Source organism: Numenius arquata, chromosome 5 (assembly GCF_964106895.1).
Source record: "Numenius arquata chromosome 5, bNumArq3.hap1.1, whole genome shotgun sequence".
NCBI classification, from domain to species: domain Eukaryota; kingdom Metazoa; phylum Chordata; class Aves; order Charadriiformes; family Scolopacidae; genus Numenius; species Numenius arquata.
In genome coordinates this window covers 59,589,938-59,611,554 of record NC_133580.1, presented here as the reverse complement: position 1 = coordinate 59,611,554, position 21,617 = coordinate 59,589,938, and the positions used below count along the sequence as shown (strand labels likewise).

The 21,617-nt window shown below is 40.9% G+C and overlaps 1 protein-coding gene across 2 annotated transcripts; it reads left to right on the top strand.

Annotated features, from left to right (window-relative positions):
* The first annotated feature begins 557 nt into the window (after positions 1 to 557).
* WDR1 (WD repeat domain 1) lies at positions 558 to 21,046 on the top strand. 2 transcript variants are annotated; one of them, XM_074147175.1, is made up of 15 exons: positions 558 to 822; positions 1,057 to 1,178; positions 5,469 to 5,559; positions 8,472 to 8,619; positions 10,039 to 10,219; positions 12,007 to 12,084; positions 12,825 to 12,905; positions 13,024 to 13,257; positions 14,108 to 14,195; positions 15,430 to 15,586; positions 16,222 to 16,309; positions 17,320 to 17,430; positions 17,906 to 18,079; positions 19,182 to 19,326; positions 19,630 to 21,046. In XM_074147175.1, the coding sequence occupies exons 1-15, from the start codon at positions 807 to 809 to the stop codon at positions 19,737 to 19,739; spliced, it is 1,824 nt and encodes a 607-aa protein (XP_074003276.1). In that variant the 5' UTR covers positions 558 to 806; the 3' UTR covers positions 19,740 to 21,046. The 2 variants fall into 2 exon arrangements, with proteins under 2 accessions (XP_074003276.1, XP_074003277.1); XM_074147176.1 differs by lacking the exons at positions 5,469 to 5,559; positions 8,472 to 8,619; positions 10,039 to 10,219 and having other exon boundaries at positions 807 to 822.
* The last annotated feature ends 571 nt before the right edge of the window (positions 21,047 to 21,617 follow it).

Sequence of the window (21,617 nt, the reverse complement as noted above, 5' to 3'; positions counted from 1 at the left end):
CTCTAAGGTCCCTTCCAACCTGAACCATTCCATGATTCTATGAAAGGGCCGACAGGGCAATGGGCAGGGGACTCCCCCCGGCCTGTGGCCCCACACACCCGCAAGCGTCCCTAGGCCTCCTTCTCCCCCCGCACTCCCTCTCCCCTTCCCTTGGTATCAGGGCGGATTTTTTCCCCTCACAGCCCCAACACCCCCTCGGTGGCCGGGCTGTCCCCATTACAACGCCGGGGACACCCCCCCCCAAATCCCGTCGTTCCCCCCTCCCCCGCCACTCCCGCGCATGCGCCACCCCCGCGCATGCCCCCGAGGATCCCCACAGCGGGGGCGGAAGGGGGGCCGCGCATGCGCAGCCCGCCCCGGCGGCGCCCACCCCGAGGCCGGGCAGAGCCGCCGTGTGGCGCCCGCCGCGGCCCGCCCCCCCCCTCTCCCGGCCTCCTTCCCTCCCTCCCTCCCTCCCTCCTCCCTCCCTCCCGCCGCCGCCTGCCGGGGCGGGGCCGGCTCCTGCCACCGCCCCAGCGCAGCCCCCGCCGGGCCCGTCCGAGCTCGACGGCATTTCCGGGGGAGGGCAGCGGGGCGCGGGCTGGCGGGGAGCGGCGCGGCGGCGGGCGAGCAGAGTTGACTATATATGGTCAAAGGCAGGGGAGAGCGGCGGGACGCGCCGGCGCTTCCTGGTTCGCGCCGCGGGGCTGAGGCGGCGGCGGCGGGAGAGGCAGAGGCCGGTCCGGTCCGCCTGCGCTGCGCCGGGCTGCCCTCGCCGCCCTTCCCGGCCTTTCCTTCCCGCCCGCCGCGGTAACAAGTGGGCGAAGATGCCGTACGAGATCAGTAAGCCCGTTGAGGGGGGGAGACGGGACGGCGATGGGGCGGGTGGGGGGGGACCGGGCAGTGGGGGGACCGGGCGGCCGGCCGGCCCGCCCTGAGCCACCTGGCGCGGAGCCGGTAGTTCCTCACAGCCCGCTGACAGCAACAAGTGACCGCGCCTGTAACGGGGAGAAATAAAACGTCTTTTTATTTTTTTTAATTTTTTTTTTTTTTACCCTTTTTTCCTTTTTCCCCTAGAAAAAGTGTTCGCCAGCCTCCCGCAGGTTGAACGGGGCGTTTCCAAAATTATCGGAGGCGACCCGAAGGGCAACAATTTTCTTTATACCAACGGGAAGTGTGTCGTCATCAGGAACATTGATGTAATGTACCCGCGTTTACTTATTTCGCTTGGTAGCGTGGAGCTGTCGCCGAGTTCCGTGTCGTTCCCCAGCCCCCTCCAGCAGCAGCCCGTGCTTCATTCAGACTTGATGGTTGCGGTTGAGGTCACAGTTCTGCCATTAGTGGCGGGGGAATAAGCCCGGGTGCATGACTCAGGCATAAAACCAGGGGCAGCCACCCTAAAAACCTGGGGAAAATCTCGGGGAAAACGGGCAGTTGCCTCCCTCTCCCCACAGAGGATTTATAGGCGAGAGACTGGTATATTCTGGTCGGCCCTGTTTATCCTCCTGAGTATCACTGCTGTGAAGTTGAGTGTTGTGTTTGCCTAATAAATGAACTTCCCTATTTTCTGTGCTGGGCCCGTAGCTTGTAAGAGAAGCATGCAAATACTTGTGCGAACACCTATATCTAAAGGCATTAACCTGTACCACCTTCTTCTCCCCCTCCCGCACTCCGGCAATCAAAACAGTTGTCAGTTGCTTGGCTCCCTGGCAGTTGAGTTCTCAGCCCTGGTCACGGGGAACTTTTCTCATCGATTAAATTAAATATTAGGATGCCCCAGTTAATGTTCTCAGTGGTGCGGAGGTTTGGGTTGTTTTTTTCTTCTGTGATGGTAACTAGAGGAACTTTAAGCGCGTTATTTAAATGATTTCTCTTCAAAGATGGCATCCCTTTGAGAAGTATGGAGGAAGCATTGCATGGCTAGGCTACTGTTTTGCTACTGGTTTTCAAAAAAATACTTTTCTTCTAAGTAAATGATTGTTCTTTTTAAAAAAGATCAAATTCTCCTCTAGATTTACTTTCCTCTCTTAGTGCAGATTTGGCCAGCAGCAGGGAGGGCTGCATGGTGGGGGCAGGTCATACCTCTCTGGAATTTTTAGGTCTCCAGTCTCCACAACAATGGATTTGTTTATGGCTGCTTCTGTAAATCCCCTTTGTAAACTGGATTTTTATGAGCTGTTTTCCTGATTTATGTCATCACCCCCGCTTTGTCATGCCGTAATACAGAAATGCTGCTAATAACTTAATTCTCTGCAAATTTCTTGCTTGATATCGGTTTACATCCATCCATTTGAAAACAAAAATGAGCTTACACTGTGGTTTCAGTGTCTCAGTACAGTGGTGTTGTAATAGTGTTTCACTCTTGGTATCAAGAAAAGTTCAATTTTCTGAAACCGGAAGCCCGAATTAAACGCTGTAATGGCACAGAATGTGATGAGAGAAGAGAGAAAAGCCACTCTGCTTACGTTACAGCTTCCGCCCAAGTTATGGATTGCGACCTCCTCCCTTGCACTGTCACTAGTGCTCATCTGATGCTGTTTTGGGGGTTAAATTGGAAGAAAACCATTTGCCTTTACCTTCCTAAATCAGCCCACTGAAGATTTGCCCAGTGCTAATGTTAAGTCCCAGCGTGAGCCTGAATGTAGAGCGCGTGGCAAGGTCTGAGCACAGGCGAGGTGGGACTGTGGGAATTCAAATTTAGACTGTTTAAACCCTCAAGGGAAATTGAGAATGGAAGTAATAAATCCTTCAGTTTTATGGGGTGTAATTCATGCCCATACGCAAACTTACCTAACAGGCAAGGAGTCTGCTACTGTTAATAATTGACAGGTGAAGCTCTGCAGACAGCTGCAGAATCTATTGTAGCAGTGACACAAAAACTGACCAAAGCCCGTGCTGTGGCTTTGGTGTTGGAGAACGTTGCAGTTTGTTCATAACCCAACATGGAAGTATGTCCACTCTTTGGTGAGAGCCATGCCTTTGCTGAAAAATATGGAAGCCTGTGTAACAGCTTGCAACAACCACATGAAACACTGGGAGGTCCATGTGTTAACCCCTCCATGAACAGTTAGTTCTCCAATGGGCTGGTTGTGCTCTGGATTAAAAGAAACAGGTCATCAAAATGCAGTGATCACCTTTCTCTTTCCTCTGAAGCCATCTATTATTAGCTAGTAGTGGTGATGAATATAGTGTTCAGGGATAATCCTTGGTCTTCAAGCTTCAGGTGGAGACTTTTGTAACAAGAGTGAGTCCTGGAGCAGTGCTGGAAAAGCACTGTGAGAAGGACTAGTGATATTTGTAAGGTTTCATACCTCATTAATATTTTATCGTCTTCATGGGTCTAAGCCTACTTTGAAGGTTGGAACTTAAACTGCTCACTTTCGTATGTGGCTCTGGTTTCAGTGTTCGAAATAAGGTATGTAAGCTTGCTCTTGTTGAACCTAGTGTTAGGTACTGCATTTGTCCCAGCTAATGCCATAATCTTATCCTAAAATCTCTCTTTAGAAGTGGGTTTTTTTAGGTTTTGATATGAAAGACACACAGGTTAGAAATCTGACTTTACAAGCAGAAATAATGTTACCAAACAAACAGCATTTAATTTCACTGAATTTCACTGAATTTTTTTAGAGTTGGAAGGGACCATATAGATCATCTAGTCCAACTCCCCTGCTGAAGCAGGATTGCTTAGAGAATGCTACTCAGGACTGCATCCAGGCGGGTCTTGAAAATCTCCAAAGAAGGGGACTCCACAACCTCCCTGGGCAGCCTGTTCCAGGGCTCTGTCACCCTCACCGTGAAGAAATTCTTTCTCATATTTGAGTGGAACCTCTTATGTTCCAACTTGTGCCCGTTGCCCCTCGTCCTGTCACTGGGAACCACTGAAAAGAGTCTGGCTCCCTCCTCCTTCAACCCACCCTTGAGATACTTATAGGCATTAATAATTTGACAGCTCTAACTTATTACCTGTTTTCCTGAATCTGTTTACCATATCTTAAATTTGGGAGTCTGTCATTTAACCCCTTAAGTCAGTCTGTGAAGTCCAGTCTGTCATGTTCTGAGCTTCCTGGACTCTTGAAGATTCTTGCTGTAAAATAAACAGCTACTTATGTGTGCCATAGGGGTTTTCGAGCTCCCTGAACTTGTGGGTGATGCCGCCACGGCATGGGGAAAACATTATCTCGTCGTGCTTTGATAAAATCCAGTTGCACACAAAATGGAGACTGACGTGTGCATGCTCTAAATGCAGAGGGTTGTGACTTAAGTAGGGCCATATCGCACTCAAGCAGTGTATAAAAAGCAGGAATGAAAAAGAGCTGCTTCTTGCATGAGTAAGCTGTATCCCGTCTCCTGAGATGTAGCAGTACTGCTGCAGTAAGAACTCTTGCGAGCAGGAGGCTGGCTGCTTTCTAACACAGAGCAGGTGCTTTAGCTTTTCCTGATTGGATGGCTGGGTCATGCCATAACATCAGGTGGTTTTCTGGTTTGGTTGAATAAATCTGTATTCATTATAGCAGTTGAAATGGACTTCTGCCTTTTTTGACCGTGTGAGTCAAGTTTCTGGAGCTGAAAGATACCTGTTAACTGGTAGAAAATTTTTTCTAAGAAGCAGTGTATTACTGTTGTAGTGCATATGCACTGTATTTGGAAGATGTGCAGAATGGCTTTTTTAATACAGTTTAATTGAGAGCAGATTTTGCCTTGATGTCATCCTTTTTTTTTTTTTTTTTTGATTTGTGTGGCACCTCCGTAGTGTAACACCACTGATCTGCTGAGACACTGAGTCAGTCTTACTGTCCAACCTGAAGCGTCTGAACACATGTTTAAGACTGAAGAGATAAAATTCCAATGGAGTGGCAGTGAATGTCTTTCAGGATACCAGTGCAGCTCTCCATACTAGGGAAAGCTTATTTTCCTGTGCTGGTCGACTAGCTTTTTAACCAGTTCGCAGTCAGCAAGGGAGAGCAAGCCTTGCACACCTTGTTGGTTACTGAGTGATCTTGAGCACATGATGATGATTAACAGCTGTGCAAAACGGTTAACAGTCTGCTTAATTTACATACTCAACTATAGGAGAGCTTTTGGATGTGTGCTGCAAAGCACAGCTCGGGTTTAGTGTTCTACTGGGGTAACTGCCTTACCCGGCCCTGCCACACAAAAAGCAAGTCCAGTGCTTGGCCTGTTATTTTGGAGAGTGTTTTTCTACTTTTTGGCAGGTATTGGAGAGGGAAGGGTCACAGCAGTCCTGGCTGTTAGAGGAAGTACTTAAATTGTGTCAGCTGTTAGAAATTAGTGTGTTGTTTTAGTCGCACTGGACAGCAGTGTTCTGTGCTTCTCAGTTTTAGACAATAGCTTAATTTAAGCTGGAAGGAAGGGTGTGAGAGAAGGAGTGTGAGGAGAAACTCTGAATTTTATCTTTGAATGTCTGATGTTATTCCTTTGAAAACCAGGGAATAAAACTTAGTAACTTTTTTTTTTTTCCTTTAAACTAGAATCCTGCAATTGCTGACATCTACACTGAGCATGCCCATCAGGTTGTAGTTGCCAAGTATGCTCCCAGTGGATTCTACATAGCATCTGGAGGTAAAGTATCAGTGCACATGGGGTATGTGGCCAGGTCTGTTAAAGTGCTTGCTGCAAAACTTACTGGCAAAATCGAGTAATAATGCTTCACGTTGATGTACAGAATATACACAGTGAATGTGATATGCTTCAATGGAATTGCATATACATGCCTGAGGGAGGAATGATTTCTGTAGTTGTTCCTCTAACCTCTTTCTCAAGCAGTGAGTTCAGTGACATGCATGGTCTCCTTAAATTCTATTATTTAAATCAAAAAGAACCTGGAAATGAACTTGAAATGCTTAGTGTGAAGCGTTAAAGAGAGCAAATCTTAGTGTAATGAAGACTTGTGTACATGCAACAGAATGAAAAGCTATTTCTAAAATACAAGACTTGTTTCTCTTTGTTAAAAAAACTTTGATACTTTGAGGGTGGGGGAGGGATTTTAGAAGAGTGTATACTCCTTTCTGTTCTCTCCTCCTTTTTTATTGACCAAACTTGGCAAGGCTTGGCATGACTTTTCTTACATTTGTAACCTGAACTAAAAAAACTTTCCTTGGTAGGTTAGCCAGCAAAGAGGCTGATTCTCAGTTTCCCTGTAATTTGTGTGAGTCAATAGTCTGAGAACGGGTAACATGAATTTCTACAGCATGAATTTCCTGGATTGTTACTGGAAATGGCTGCGGGTTTGATGACTTAAAAAGAACTAAACAAACCCCTTTTAATATAAGCTTGCTTCAAATAATTGGTCTTTTTTTTGGGTGAATTGGTATACAGTTGAAAAATATTGATAAATACAATATTGTAACTTCAATTTCTTAAAAATATTTGCAGTTAATATGTGGATTTTTTTTTTTAAATCTGCTTGCCATTGTCAATTAGAAACACTTCAAAGGCAAGTATTGTGCCCAAATACATAAATACTTTAGGTGATATACCTGAAAATAAAGCATTCTGAGTATGAGCCCCTTAGAAAGGGACTTATGCACAGGTCTTAGTAGAACGGGAGTTTCTCTCTCAGCAATTCAAAGGGAGCAATAATTTTTAAAACGTTCAGTCCTTCTTGGCTTCCTGCGTATCAGAAAGCTGAATTAGAATATGTGTCTTTTGAGTACTGGAGAACCTTTAAGAACACTGAAAGCACAGCTTCCCCCCACCCCCTTCCTCCGTCCACCCCCAATCAGTCTGAAGGGAACCAGAGCCAGGATTTTCTTGGCTCCGTCTTGTGTGTGGACCATATGTCAAATCGAATACCTTCTTAAAATCCAGTTTGCATTCTTTATTCTACAGTCTTGGTGCTCTAGGTTTGTGCTGTACTTAACCCTCAGAATAACCATCTATTTTGTTCTTGTAACCTCGTAGATTTTTCACTCCTCTGCAAAAGAACAGTAATATATACGTAGCCTGATCTGTGAAAGAGTTTTTCATTAATGATTAACTTAAGGAAGCTTCTTGCTCCTAGGGCAGTATTCAGTTGACTTTTTTCAGAAGTCATGTGTCACAGCTCCAAATAAATGAGTTTAGGCTGCAGTATTTCCCTTAAAAAGTGTCTTCTGTATGTCATATTTATAAATAGTTTTGTGATACTGCTGAGCATGGGGTCTGAAGATAGTATCAGCCTCTTTAAGCTGTTTCTAAGTATAACATGTAAGATTCCTTTCTCTGTCTATAAATCTGCATTAGCTATGCAACCTGCATTAATACTTCATGTGCTTGATAAGACAGACCTTTGGCAATATGCTTTGTGGCTTTTATGGTAATTTCTCTTGCTGCAGTCATAACAGATGTAGTAATGGAAGATACCACAAAAGCTATATGAGTCTTACCTATTAATAGATGGAGCAAATAATTAGATTTTGAAGTCCACGATAAAATTCTGCCTCAATAACAAATTATCTCTGTAAAATGAAGGATTCTGCATCTGTCCTTTTAGCAGAAGTGGAGCAGCTGAGTCCGTGATCAGGCCCCAAAGATACAGGGCTGCTGTATGTTTAAATTGCACTGTAAAGATGCGCCAGTAAATGGTGAACAGAACTCGGAAACATTCTGTATATATGTCAGCACGTAGTTTATTCTAAAACAGTGGCTTTGGTGAAGGGTCCAATACGTACAGAACTTGCTGTGTGCGTTTCATTGGAGATGTGTAAAACTGCGTGTAGAACAATTCCTCCGGTTGCAGTGCTGCACCACAGTAATTGCTCTGAACAGGAGCAAGCTCTAGGGCTGTGTAATGCTGAGAGGAAACAGTGACCAAGGAAGCTTTCATTATATTAAGTCTTAAATTGTTACGATGTGTGCTGTGTCTCGTGCTCGTGACATTACAATTTTTGAATATTCTGTTGGATTCCTTTGTAGTTTTCCAGACAGTGCAGGTATCAACAGCCAACACTAAGTGTGTATGTTTATCTGTACAGAACAAGTATGCCAATGAGTGTTCGTGAATAGAGTTCTGTGGGCAGAAATCTCTTTGTATGTTTACATATACCTGGTATTTGTATGCAGAACGGGTTTGCTTTGAAGGTACAAAGAAGCTGAGGTATGAGATGTAGTGCATTTAATGTAATTTTAGTATTTAGGTTTTCTTTATTTTGTCCAATACAGATACTTAACACAAACTGGCTGATAACAGAGTTCCTGCCCTATTGCTGTGCAATTTTTTCACGTCTCTGTTTGCAAAAGTTGTTTCCATGTGTTGTATTTATTGCTGCATGTCTTGAACCTTGATATCTGGCTAAAAGCATAATTCAGTGAAATGGATGTAGTCTTCAGCATTCCTAAATCAAGTACTTTGTAGTAATCCTAATAGGGTAAGATAATAGGTCCCTAGTACAAGTGTTCAGTGTAGCTGAAAATCTGTATCCTGGCAGATTGCTGAGTCATGTGACTGAGTCATACTGGAACAACAATAGTGATATTCTATTTTATTATGGCAGATGTCTCTGGAAAGCTGAGAATCTGGGATACTACACAGAAGGAACACCTACTGAAGTATGAGTATCAGCCGTTTGCAGGAAAAATAAAGGACCTTGCCTGGACTGAAGACAGCAAGAGAATTGCTGTGGTTGGAGAAGGAAGGGAAAAGTGAGTAATTATTTTGTGTGTGCGTGTCTATATGTACATACATATACTGTAAACCTCTGTATTCTAACAAAGCAGGTTCTATGCAGAAAGCTTTTAATTCTTCAGGGGAAGAAAGTCATGGCTTGTTCCCTGTTTAGACATAAAGTTGTGCTGTTCTGCAGCAGAATTCTTCATCCAATATTTAACAGCTGTAAAACTACTGGGAAAATACAGTTTTGTTGGAATTGCTCAGTTTAAAAAAAATTGTGTAGATCTTGGTTGGGTTTTAGAGGTGGGTATTACATTCAATGATAGCTGTTCAGTATGCCTTTTAGTGGATTTTTTTTTTTGTATGTCTAGTTTTGATAGAGTAGGAAGGGAGAGCCACAAGACTATTCTTTTCCCTCTTCTTTCACCTCTCCCAGATTGGGAGGACATGATTGAATAAGAGTAAAAAAAAAAAAAAAAAAAAAATTGTATCTGAATTTTCTCCCTCAGCAACACACCCACATTTTTGGGCCTTATTATGGTAATTAAAAGGAAATAACAACTGGTTGTCCTTAATCTGACTAAATGACCTGCCCATTACAGTCAGGCTTGTGTCCTTTCTTTAATGTTTAAAGACTGACAGATTTTTAAGGCAGAGTCTAGACCAGTAGTCTTAAGCCTAAAGATCTAAAAAACATAGTGTTGTCCTGTTCCCTGCACTGTTTTTTAAATGGCAATCATGTACTGTGTCCTGATATTTGAGAGAGATTCTTTGTCCTCCCTCCCTCCATACCCTCCTGCCCTTGGGTAGTTACTGTGTAAATTTGTTCTCCTACTTCAAAAACTCTGCCGGTGTCCTGTTAGGTGGATGCACTTTCAATCTAGAATTTTGCTGCTGTGATTCTGTAGAACGGCTTTTTAATAGCAATACTCTGGCAGGTTAATACCACTGTATTGATTATACTGATTCTTTTTTTTTTTTAAGGGGATTTAAAGTAAGAATTGACAAGAATGCTGTTACAACTCTTCTGTAAACCTTTAAATAATAAGTTGTAAAAGCTATGGTACCCAATCTAGGCTAAATAATCAGATAAATGATCCAGTGTCATTGTTATCCTAGCTTTCTGCATTCTGCAGGATAATTTGCTGTTTGCTTTTATTAACCAACAGACACACTGAAGACTATCTTTTGGATCTCTGAATTTTAGAAGCTTTGTACATAGAACTTGGTTGTCTGTCCCTTTCAGCAAATGTGTCCTGTGGAAGATTAGATTGTCTCTCCAGCAAGATCTCAAATAGCCTTCAGGGAACTATGATGCGCTTGCATGAGATTAACGAGATGACCTAATTTCTTTTCTTTGAGTGCACTCAAATCTGCGTTTGCAGATGCTCAAGGACTTAATCTATGTGTAACTTTCATGAATTGTAGTTATTGTGTGCTTTTTTAACTAGGTTTGGAGCAGTGTTCCTGTGGGATAGTGGTTCTTCTGTTGGCGAGATTACTGGGCACAACAAAGTGATCAATAGCGTGGACATTAAACAAACGAGACCATATCGTCTGGCAACTGGCAGCGATGACAACTGTGCTGCTTTCTTCGAGGGACCGCCATTCAAGTTCAAGTTTACAATAAGCGTGAGTTTTAAGTTTAGATGTGGCTCTGTTAAACTGCAGCAAGTTGACTAAAAGCTTTCCAGCAGGCTTGCAGTTCTTGTCACAACTAGCTGTTATAACAGAAGTTCTTAGCTCCCCATTTGAGGCATAGTTGGTGTCAAGTGGCTTTCTTAAACCCATATATGAGAATAACTGAAGGTTTGTCTCAAATAAATGGTCGGTTAAGAAGAAAACCTGAAGCCTTTTTCCAATTTTTTTTTGGCTTTTCATCCTATCCTCTTGTAACTAGGGTATTTCATTGGCCTTAGTGGTGCTTTCTGAGCTCTGCTTCCCAGTGCAGACATGCGTAGAACAATATTCCTCAAGGTTCAAGAAAAGTGGTGTTGTGAATGGAATTTTCCAATCTGTTTAACAGTGCTCAAATCTGAAATCCCAGAGCAGCTTAGAAAGGGTGAGTGTAGATGTTTGAAAACACAACTGATTTCTACAACAACTACATTGCTTTTTCACTTTTTTTTATTCTACTAGTTAAAATCTCTTGGAAATGAAGCAAAACTTGAAACTATCATGTTCAAAACATTGTTACTTGAGACCAAAGAAAATAAAGCAAGCCAAAAGCTTCTGCAACTGTTTCTGATGGCAGAAGAAACTGCCATCCTCCTCAAAACTGCCACTCCTCAAAAAAACTATTGCAGAGATACTGGGTGTTAGTGCAGTAGTACACTCAAAGTGTTTGGTTCTTATTTTATTTTTAAAAACACAGTAGTATGCCTTTTTATTTTCTTAAGTATGTGCCTTGAGTAAGGACTTTAGTAAGGACTCCATATCAGTTCTAGAAAAGGAATTGTTTTGAGCTCTGCAATCCAATGAAATGATGTAGTTGCCTAATATATTTCTGAACTTAAGTTGATACTTGCATTTTGCTAAGCTGGTTCTTTTGGAACTCTGAAGTCTGAATTGCTTACCAGTGCTGCTTAGACTGGTGTATGATGCAGTCTTCCTTTTAAAGTGATATTTAAGTTGATATATGGGATTCTGATACAACCTGTTATATGGTTTAGATTAAACCTTGAAGTATCATCAGGAAAAAAACAACCTATAGTTAAAGAAAGTAGGTTAGAACCTGCCTTTCATAATACTAAAAATAGTCTCCCAAATCTCTTTGCATGGGATCTTTGGCCTCATTGTGGTGCTTCCCTATTTAACCCGTGTTTTCTAGTTGGCATGGTTTGAATAGTCTCCTACTTGTAAATAGTCTATTTGGGGAGCATACATCAGTCTTGCCTGGTTACTTCACAGAGTTACCACTAATGCAGTCTCCCAGAAATGGAATTCCAGTAAAATAAGAACTCATTCTTCATGACTGTGCTTTTTACAATAAGAGTACTTTATCCTCCTTCAGTTTATAAAACTTATGCAACATTCTCCAGATTTTGACTCTTGCTTCATTGCGTAAGAGTTTAGTGCCCAGAGGGGAAGAATCCCTTGCTTGCATCTGGGCTTCAGCTGAAGGGTTTTTCCTACCTATCCCTGAAACTGGGTTACTCATTCACCTTGTATTGTGCTAAGTTATTTGAATGACATCAGTACTGATGTCACCATTTCTTCCCTGGACTGTTCTTGGTCCCCATGATCCCCTTCAGATAGAGGCTAGACTTGCTCCGTAGCAATTCTCTACAGCAGGCATCTCCTGCACAGCTAATCTTATGTAAGATCGCATGTAAGAGAACTTCTTTGTTGCTGGATTCTCTTCTATGTAAAAAGGTCTGTTCTTATTTTCTGTGCTGATTTTTCCCTTTTTCATACAGGACCATACACGGTTTGTGAACTGTGTGAGGTTTTCTCCTGATGGGAACAGATTTGCTACAGCTAGCGCAGATGGCCAGGTAAAAAACAAGGAACTCTTTTTGTAGTGATTTTAGCATGAGAAGATTTTTTTTTTGGTGCATTTTGGTAAAAGGATTAGTATTGTAAAATCCATGTTGCTCTTTTTTCATGCCAAGAAATGATTGGCTTAAACTTTTAAGTATCCTCCTATATAGCTGTAACAGCTGATGTCAACCAGACTATTCTCACTCAGCTTTTTTCCCCTAGCATCTCCCTAGCATATTACTTCTCTTACAGGTTACTTTTGCAGGAACGTATTAGACTTTTGGAATAGGTATGTCCTTGTTACGATCCTGAGAAGTCTGGCTGAAATACTGAACTCATAGATAGCAGGGAGTCAACATGGAGCTGGGTTGCTGATAAGGGCAGGTTTGACAATGACGCTGTTACCAGAGGTAGCTCCTCCTTCTAAGAAGGCAGGTTCCCATGACTGCAGGGCTAAGCAGCTGCCATCACAGCAGGACTCAAAAATGTAGCATCTTCCAGAATTTCAAATGTCAGGATCCAATGTACAGAGTGGCTTACTGTGATTATGTACAATTTTCATCTTATTTGTTTAGTCTTAAATATTAAATGCAGGAATAGTTATGCCTCTTCTTCAAAAACCTAGTATTTGATAAACCTGCAAGCATGGCACATAACAAAAGAATGATCTTTGTAGTGCTAGTGTTTCAGGTCTTCGGTTTTTTTTCTGTTACTGCTTTTCCCCTTAAGTTATATGTCTGTATGTTCTCTTAAGATTTTTGTCTACGATGGGAAGACTGGAGAGAAAGTGTGTGCTCTTGGTGGAGGCAAAGCTCATGATGGAGGCATTTATGCTGTAAGTATCACTTCATTTGTGCAAATGGTCCGTAGCATTTCATTACCAAGTTCATGAACTGTGAAGTTTTGCAATAATAAATGCATTTACTATCTTATGGTGACATTTGTTTTTACAGATTAGTTGGAGCCCTGACAGTAGTCAGTTGCTTTCTGCTTCTGGAGATAAAACTGCTAAAATCTGGGATGTTGGTGCTAATTCTATTGTCAACACTTTTAACATGGGATCAAACGTGTTGGATCAGCAGCTGGGTTGCTTGTGGCAGAAAGACCATTTACTGACTATCTCCCTGTCTGGCTATATCAATTATTTGGACAAGAACAATCCAAATAAACCTTTACGCGTCATAAAGGTAGGTTAAACTTCTGTTGGTGCTCTAGTTTATGCAATAAATGACTCGGTGATTGAAGTTGTCTAGATGGAGTAGTAACTATTGAGAAAGAGTTTCGTTCACTTAGCATTGTCAGGCAAGCTATGTGTGACTGACTCTTGCAAGTCACATGAATCAAGAAGTTAAAATGTTAGATGCATGCTCCTGTGCTCTTTGCAAATACACAGACTGATTTTGATTTCAATTAAGGTTATCAACTTACCTTTCATAGCAGCTTGTTAGCATTCTTGAGATGAGAAAAGAAATACAGCATAGATGGAAAACTGCCAGTGATACTTCATTCTACCAGAGCTAGTGTATCGTGAACAAGGTGACTAGGGTTACTGTGCAATTGAGCTTTAATTTGAGGAATTAAAGAGTTCGCTGACACAGCACTCTCACGGGAACTTACATTTTTACATGAACTAGAAACAGACGTCCCAGATTCTTGCTATTGCTGCTGTAATTCTGGCAGTTGGTGTGGGTACATGACCATATTTAGTCCTCTTCCCTGAATCATAAAGTGCCTGAAAAGCAAACTTTGTTGATGAAAAGGCCATGAAAGTATTTTGGCCCAGCAGGCTAATAAGGATATTCATGGTGCCTATTCCTTTTCTTCAAGGAGTAGTACATGGGCATAGCAATGCTGCAACAGTTAAATGACTGTACCATTTATTAATAATTTGTATTCTGGGTGACTTTTAATGCTTGTGAATAAAATGGTATATTATTTTCTGAATAACCTGTAATTATTTGAGAATAAGTTTGATTTATGTATGTGTCAAGATGAAAAATTGCCTATCAATAATTATTATTTGTATCCCATTCACAGGGTCATAGTAAATCAATTCAGTGTCTTACAGTGCATAAAAACGGTGGAAAGTCCTATATTTACTCTGGAAGTAATGATGGTCATATTAATATCCTTTGAATTATAGTGATATTGGTTCTAGCATTATGGTCTGAGAGTGCTAATGGGGGAGGGAGGGGGGAGCTTTGCCAAAGACAAAAACTTAGGCTTATTGGACACAAGTGAATATTTTATGTCTGAAGAAGTTTATTTTGCTTTTCCCTAACTTGCCTTTTTTTACTGGTTGCCTGTTAAATATAAGCCAGTTTTTAGTTCCCAGTTGTCACTTCTTTGTGGTAGATTGTTAGTCTTCTGTAGCTTTCTATGTATTGTCATGCATGCAAAATATGTATTGCTGTCTCCTGCTGTTACATGCAGTAGATAACTTTCAACACACACTAAGATCTATTTATGTATCTTGTTTTTCAGGTGTTCAGTACAAGTAAGATAAACTCTTACTGAACTATCTCTGACTCGTTAACATGCGTTTCTCTTTACAGTTGTGTTTTTAAGGTGTATGAAGGTGTGTTTTGGAAGTTCTGTGACACATTGATTGTGTTCTTTATTTGGTATCGCAAATGTCATCAGACTTTGTCACTACTGGAGAGAACTTATACTTCTCTTGAGACTCTATTTCAGTCCTCTTGGTTTCTGGAGCAAAACGCTGGGAATGCAGCCTGGCTCCCGAAGGGCATTTTAAGGGGTGAGGCTGGGATGTGTTCAGCTAGAAGACTGTTGACTTTTCTTCAGTGTTCTGAAGGTTATAAATCAGTCCTTCATTCTGCTTGCTGTGATGCATTAAAAGGGTGTCACGTCGGCATAAACTTATAAATATAGAACTTGTATCTTCACAAATCTGTAGTGCAGTATTAATAGTTCAAACTGATGCTAGCGTATAACATCAGGGAAAGCCAGTGTTGCAGGACTTCTAATGACAATTCTTTAAAAATATTTCCTAATCTCAGCCCTAATGCGAATTGTTCCAGTATTTGCTACTGTTTGTGGTAGGTCATTTAGCTCATTACAGAACACCAGAGGTTCACTTAATAAATACTTTGAGGGTGTGAGGTTGGTTGAACCCTGGTACAGGTTGCCCAGGGGGCTTGTAGAGTCTCCATCCCTGGAGATACTCAAAACCCCATAGAGTGGGCAGCCTATTGTAACTGACACTTATTTGAGCAACGGGTTGGAATAAACGGTCTCAAGGGGTCCCTTCTAACCTATTCTGTCAGTTATTTAACTTCTTATGATGCTGTATCTGACTGCACCAGTATCTTCAAATGTTCCTTAATTCTATTATGCACATTATTGGGATTCTGAAACTGGAGAGAATGATGGCTTTTCTGGGAAAGGCCATACAAACCAGGTTTCTAGAATGGCAGTAGATGAAATGGATCAGCTGGTCACCTGCAGTATGGATGACACTGTGCGCTATACCAACCTCAGCAAGAGGGACTACAGGTCAGTTAAAATGTTGCCTTTTATTGTAGTATTACAGCCCTAATGATTTTACAGCAAGAGTTTTGTTGATTTGCATGGTAAAGGATTTTATGCTGCAATTTACTCAGGTTTTAAGTTACCATGGAAACTGTAGAAATGATTGCTGTACCAACCTTGCATTTTTCTGTGACAACAAGAAATGCATCCCAGACTTTTCAGTTTGTCTTGTCCCTTCCACAGGTTACATAGACATCTGCCTTGTATTGGGTGGCTTAGTTAGGGGACTGTGTAAAGAGTATCTGGTTTATGACCCATAAATACCCATGAATATTGATGACAAATGTGGTTAGGAGGGGTGGAACACAGCTGTTTCACAACTGAAGCAAAAAAACTTTAAAGAATCTACTAAGATCACGTAGTTAGTCTTAAAAGATTAGACTCTAGCGTAGTAACATTGACTTTCACTTCAAAGGTGTACTACCTAATGAAGGTGCTAATGCTTTAAGCATTAAACAGAAGGAAACTTTGCAGATTATTTTAAAAATAAATAAATTATGCATGTTCTTGATCATTAGTGGGTGATTATTTCAATAAGCGTGGAATAATTTTTCTTCTTTGTCCTTCTTCCTTCTCCACCTTGGCACGCCTTACTTCAGTGGCCAGGATGCTGTGAAAATGGATGTTCAACCAAAATGTTTAGCTGTGGGTCCTGGTGGTTATACTGTAGTTCTGTGCATTGGACAGGTAAGTATTAACTTCTGGGTTATCACTGCAATTGTTCTGTTAATAATGCCGTGTATGGTAACATGGTGGCTTCTGACAAACCTGTTTAGTGTGGGATCATCTTGTGCATCTGCAGAATCTCCTGATGAAAGCTATGGGGAACATAATTAAGCAGGATATTGATAGGCTTGTCCCTTTGCATCCTGTACCAATTTAACAGTCTTATGTATAAATGTAAATTTCACATGGTCCATCCTGTGGCTGCATCTGAAGTTATCAGTACAGCTTTGCGCTGGAAGGCTGCACCAGTCTGAGTCGTGCCCTTGCCTGATCTGCTCAGTGACAAGATTTTGGGGAAAGGATGTCTGTCTTCTGTATTTTTTTAAATTTTTTGTATTTTTGCAACTAATCAATTAACTGATGGTGTTATGCAGCATGCGCAGCTCTAGCTTGCTTGCCAGTAGTAGACACATCATGCAAAACCAGAGAGATTGTAGCAGGTCTACCTTGTATCAAAGCATGCTTAACTTCTAATGATTTATGCCTTCTATATGATGCTGACTTTATGCTTTGGATTTTCAATACTGTTGTCCAAATGTATTTCCCATGTGAGTTATAATTCCAGTTGTCCATAGTAATAGAACTGGATAGGAAATAACCATTGCAAGTTAATACTGCAGTGTTAACTTGTTGGTAATTTGGTCATGCCTCCCTTCCTTTAACAGTGAACAGCATTGCTAAAAATACTCTTTTGTCCATGTTTCTTTCATGCTTAAACCAAATGAGGCAAAGCTGAAGGCACCAGAGCATGCCCTGCACTACCTAATTTAGAGCACATAAGTACTAGTCACTGCACATCAGCATTTCTTTCTTTTTTTTTAAGAATGAAACTAGTCCTTTAAGATCAGAATATAGTGAACTTCTGAGCAATCCAAGCGGATTTGTATTTATGATTTAGCAATGTGGCTTAGTCATAGTTTTGTATGAGGCACTTTGAAGAAGGGTCTTAGTTTCTGGTTTTCTATTGACAGATTGTCTTGATGAAAGATAAGAAAAAATGTTTTGCAATTGATGACCTTGGCTATGAGCCAGAAGCTGTAGCCATTCACCCTGGAGGAGGTACAGCAGCAGTGGGAGGAGCGGTAAGGTGGCACTTCCTGAAACTGTACTGCTTTGAACACTGGAACTAGTAACAGAAGCATTTAATAGTAGTCTGTGTGTTGTGTTGAGAAGTAGTAGGCAGCAGTTTGTAACAGCAGCAGTAAGGTAACAAGGGATCTTGTAACTGGTATTTCTGGGCTTTTATTCCCCGGGTTCTCCCACTATTGTAACCGAATGTCTGGTTTGTTTGTTTTTTTTTAATCTTGTATTTGCTGTTTCTAAATAGTCAGATTGGTTTTACCCAGTGTATGCTTAAAGCAGGCAAATTCTAGAAATTGGGTCTATATTCTAGACTTGTTGGGTTGTAGCCAGCATAATTGACAGGTTCTTTATTTCTTAAAATAAGCACTACCAGATAAAACAGATACTGAGTTTCTGGAACTTTTTGCAAGCCTTCCTCTTTCTATTGTAAAGTGATTTTTGTACCTTCCCCACTTCTTCACTATTAATTTGCAGGATGGGAATGTCCGTTTGTATTCAATCCAAGGAACCTCTTTGAAAAGTGATGAGAAGTCTTTGGAAGCTAAAGGTCCTGTTACTGACCTGGCATATTCTCACGATGGTGCCTTTCTTGCAGTCTGTGATGCAAACAAAGTTGTCACTGTCTTTAGTGTCACCGATGGCTATGCGGTAAGAATTGTTGTAGGAGGAGTTTTGTTTAAGAACAAATTGACAGGCACTTCATGTTTAATGGTGAAATATAATGTAGCTGATGAGACTTAATTGTTAAATGATTAATGTATATTTGGGGTTTCTGTGACTGTCTGTTTACCTGGTATTTTGAGTTAGCGTTGCTTTTCACAGCAGCTTATGTGAAGCCTCTGGATCGTAAGGATAGGTGAGGAAATGTACAGCACAGGTTGGCAAACCTAGCTAATGACAAGCACATAGTTAAATGGGGGAGGGGTTGCATTTCCACAGCCTAGCACAAGTTAAATGCAAAAGATTGCAAAGTATGCAGGTTCCTTATTTGGGTCAGCTGAATCACTAGTGGGTTGGGTTTTTTAAAGGAGAAAAAAGTCAAAAAAATATATGCATGCATGTTACAGAATTCGTTTGCTTTTCTGTAAAATGCACAAGAATGCAGGCTCAGTTTGATAAGAATAATGGAGTACAATAAAATTTAGTGAAGTAAATTAAGCAGACTTGGCAATAAAATTTTGCTGGCTGTGGCATGACAGTTCCATGCTACGAACTAAGCAACAAAGGGGATGCATTAGGGCAGGGAATCTTGCTTTATCCTTCAATCTCTGATGTCTTTTAACCAAGAACCAGAAAGTGGGCAATTTCCACTTTTCAGCTGAGCAGTCAATATGTGTATCAGGCTGCAAAGTCGTTAAGGTTTGACTGAAACCACACTGAAGTAAAAAATACAGGATGGCATTCCACAGAAACATTCCATTTTCTAAGTAAAAATTGAATTAATTTTGCTTTTACAAACATCTGTGGGGTTATTTTAAAAGCCTCTAAGCAAGAAGTGACTTGTTGAACAAGCACTTTATAGAGCCACCTTTCATAGAAAAACTCTTGGAATTTTCTACAGAAGGGTTGGATTTTGTTGGCATGATAAGCATTTAAATAAATAGCATGAAGTGAAGCCACCACTTGGTTTAGGACATCAATCTGCACCTGAGATGTACATTGTCTGGAGTTTTGCAGTAGTTTATTGTGATGCTACGCATGAAATACCTTAAACTAATGAAATAATGCTGTATCTCTGACTTTCAAATAGGAACATAATGTCTTTTATGGACACCATGCAAAAATTGTTTGTATTGCCTGGTCACCAGACAATGAACACTTTGCTTCTGGAGGCATGGACATGATGGTGTATGTTTGGACCGTAAGTGATCCAGAGACCAGAGTCAAGATACCAGGTATGTTTCCTTCAAAATCTTTCAAGAGTTACTAGTAGTTCTTGAAATCCAACGCAGCAGTACCCGTTTCCTAGAGCTAATGGTAAGCAGGCTTTGAGTGTTCCCAAACTACTTTAGCCTTTATGTTAATCCCTCTCTAGCTCCAGTAGCCAGAATTATTATGTTATTTTGTAGTCACTTTTAAAGTGACTTCTAGAGACTAGTCTCTAATGCAGCTGCAAAGCACATCTGGAATATGTGGTAAAGCTATTTTGTCAGCCTGGCCTTCCTAATTCCTTTCTGTTGTTTTGCACTGCCGTACAGATGCTCACAGACTACATCATGTAAGCGGCTTGGCCTGGTTGGATGAACATACGCTGGTAACAACATCCCATGATGCTTCTGTCAAAGAGTGGTCTATCTCCTACAACTGAAATAAGCCCTCTCTTTGGAAGGACCTAATCAGGGACTAGAACTACTGCAGTGGAACATAGCATTTCTCTTAAAGAATCTGTATTGGCCTCTGGGTCTGCTATCATGTCCTCATACCTTTTACAGGGTGTTCATATCTGTAATTAAATGTACTTTGAAAGCTTTAGCCAGTAACAGTTTGCACATGAAAAGCACTTAAATTATGTCTGGAGCTTAACCTTTGTGCTGAACATTCCAGAGGCAACAGCTGAGCAAGTTGGTGTGAAAGATTCAGGTGTGAAAGATTCAGACTCAATCAGTTGTTCTTTTCTAACCAAGAAACATGGGACTGTACAGCATGAGAGTAATACTTCTCATTTTTTCTAATTACAGAACATTTCTGTACTAACGGTCATAGTAAGAGTATTTAGTTGTGATCTGAAACCAATCGAGCTGTGTGCAGCTACTGTATATTGCTTTGCTTCTCTGTACTGCACCAAACTGTTGCCTCAGATTTTCTCCTCCAGATGACAAAATGGGGTACATACATAATAAACTTTTTATGTATTTCATGTCAAAGCTTTGTGGTTTATTTTAAGGTGGAAGTGTGGGGTTTTGATGTACTTACTGTTGTGGGTATAATGTTTACAAGTAATCATTGTGGCAACTTCTTGCTTCAGAAACACATTTGTTACTTTCATGAATTAAGAATGTCTGGTCATTTCAATGTCAGAAAAAAATCATTCTGTTTAAAAGATTAAAGATATTTTCTGTTTGAAGGAGGAGAAGCATGTTATTGTTTAAAAAAAAAATAATGCAGTACTTCTGCCACCTTTTCAAAAATACAGGAATTAAACAAAGTGGAGTATTGTTATGACTTGAAGTGATTTTTGAGGAGATAGTGTTTGCTGAGTTTTATGCCTTTGCATGTGCAGAACGGTTGCATGGAAGCTGTTATCTAATGCGAACAGATCATGATCTTGTGTTTAATTCCCTTCTCGCACTCTACAGCACACTTAAGTGATTTGCAGCTAGCAGTCCAACAAGGGTGGAGGAGGACACTCTGATGCAAAGCAGTAGGAAGATTTGTTACCATCTCTAGTGGCCAAAAGAAATTGTTGCTGTCCAGAACTTTGGAAGACGTTTTAAAAAAAACTTTTTTTTTTTATCTGCTGAAAGAGAAACAACCACCACCACCACCCCTCCAGTGCTCTTTGGTTTTTATTAAGCTTTCCTTTTCTGTGTGGACTTGTGTGTTGGGTTTTTTTACCAATCATATTTCTAATGACACTAATTATACAGCAAATAAAATGCTTTTGCTGCTTCTCACACTGTGGACCATTGCTCAATTGCTGAAAAAAATTGCCTGTCAAAAATGACTTGGTGAAAACATCCTTTTTTAAAAGAAAAAATGTTGATTTCTTTTTAGGAGCGGGGATCAGATGTTCTTCTGCCATGCAAACCAACATACATATTAGAACAGTTGATCTAGGTTTTTATCTATATTTATATTTTGCATCATGGTTTCTTTGTGCTTGATGTGTCTCTCCATTAGCAATTTTGCATGTCTCTTAATTAACAACGCAAGAACAACAGAAGTTTTGAAAAAGAGACATGTTTGAAAGTAGGCATAAAATCCAAAGGGATGCGATTTCTCAGTGTCTGGCCCCAAAAACTTGTTCTGCTATTGTTGTTGGGCCAGTCCGTCTGGAACTCATCCATTGTTCCCCGAGTCTGATCTGGAAGAGATGCTATTGAATCTGCTCAGTGGGTTCCTGTTGTAGTTGAAACCCTGTCATTCGAGTAATGATAAGGGAGGGGGAAAGTTATGCAGATGTCTATGGGCGAAAAACAGAACTCGCTGACAAATCCTGCCTTTTTGTAAGATAGGGCCCTGCTAG

Excerpts from the sequence above, each read along its gene's own strand:
- WDR1 (XM_074147175.1), top strand. Across the intron at positions 1,179-5,468 it reads TCGTCATCAGGAACATTGAT|AATCCTGCAATTGCTGACAT; the intron begins GTAATGTACCCG and ends CCTTTAAACTAG. Across the intron at positions 14,196-15,429 it reads AAGTAATGATGGTCATATTA|ATTATTGGGATTCTGAAACT; the intron begins ATATCCTTTGAA and ends TCTATTATGCAC.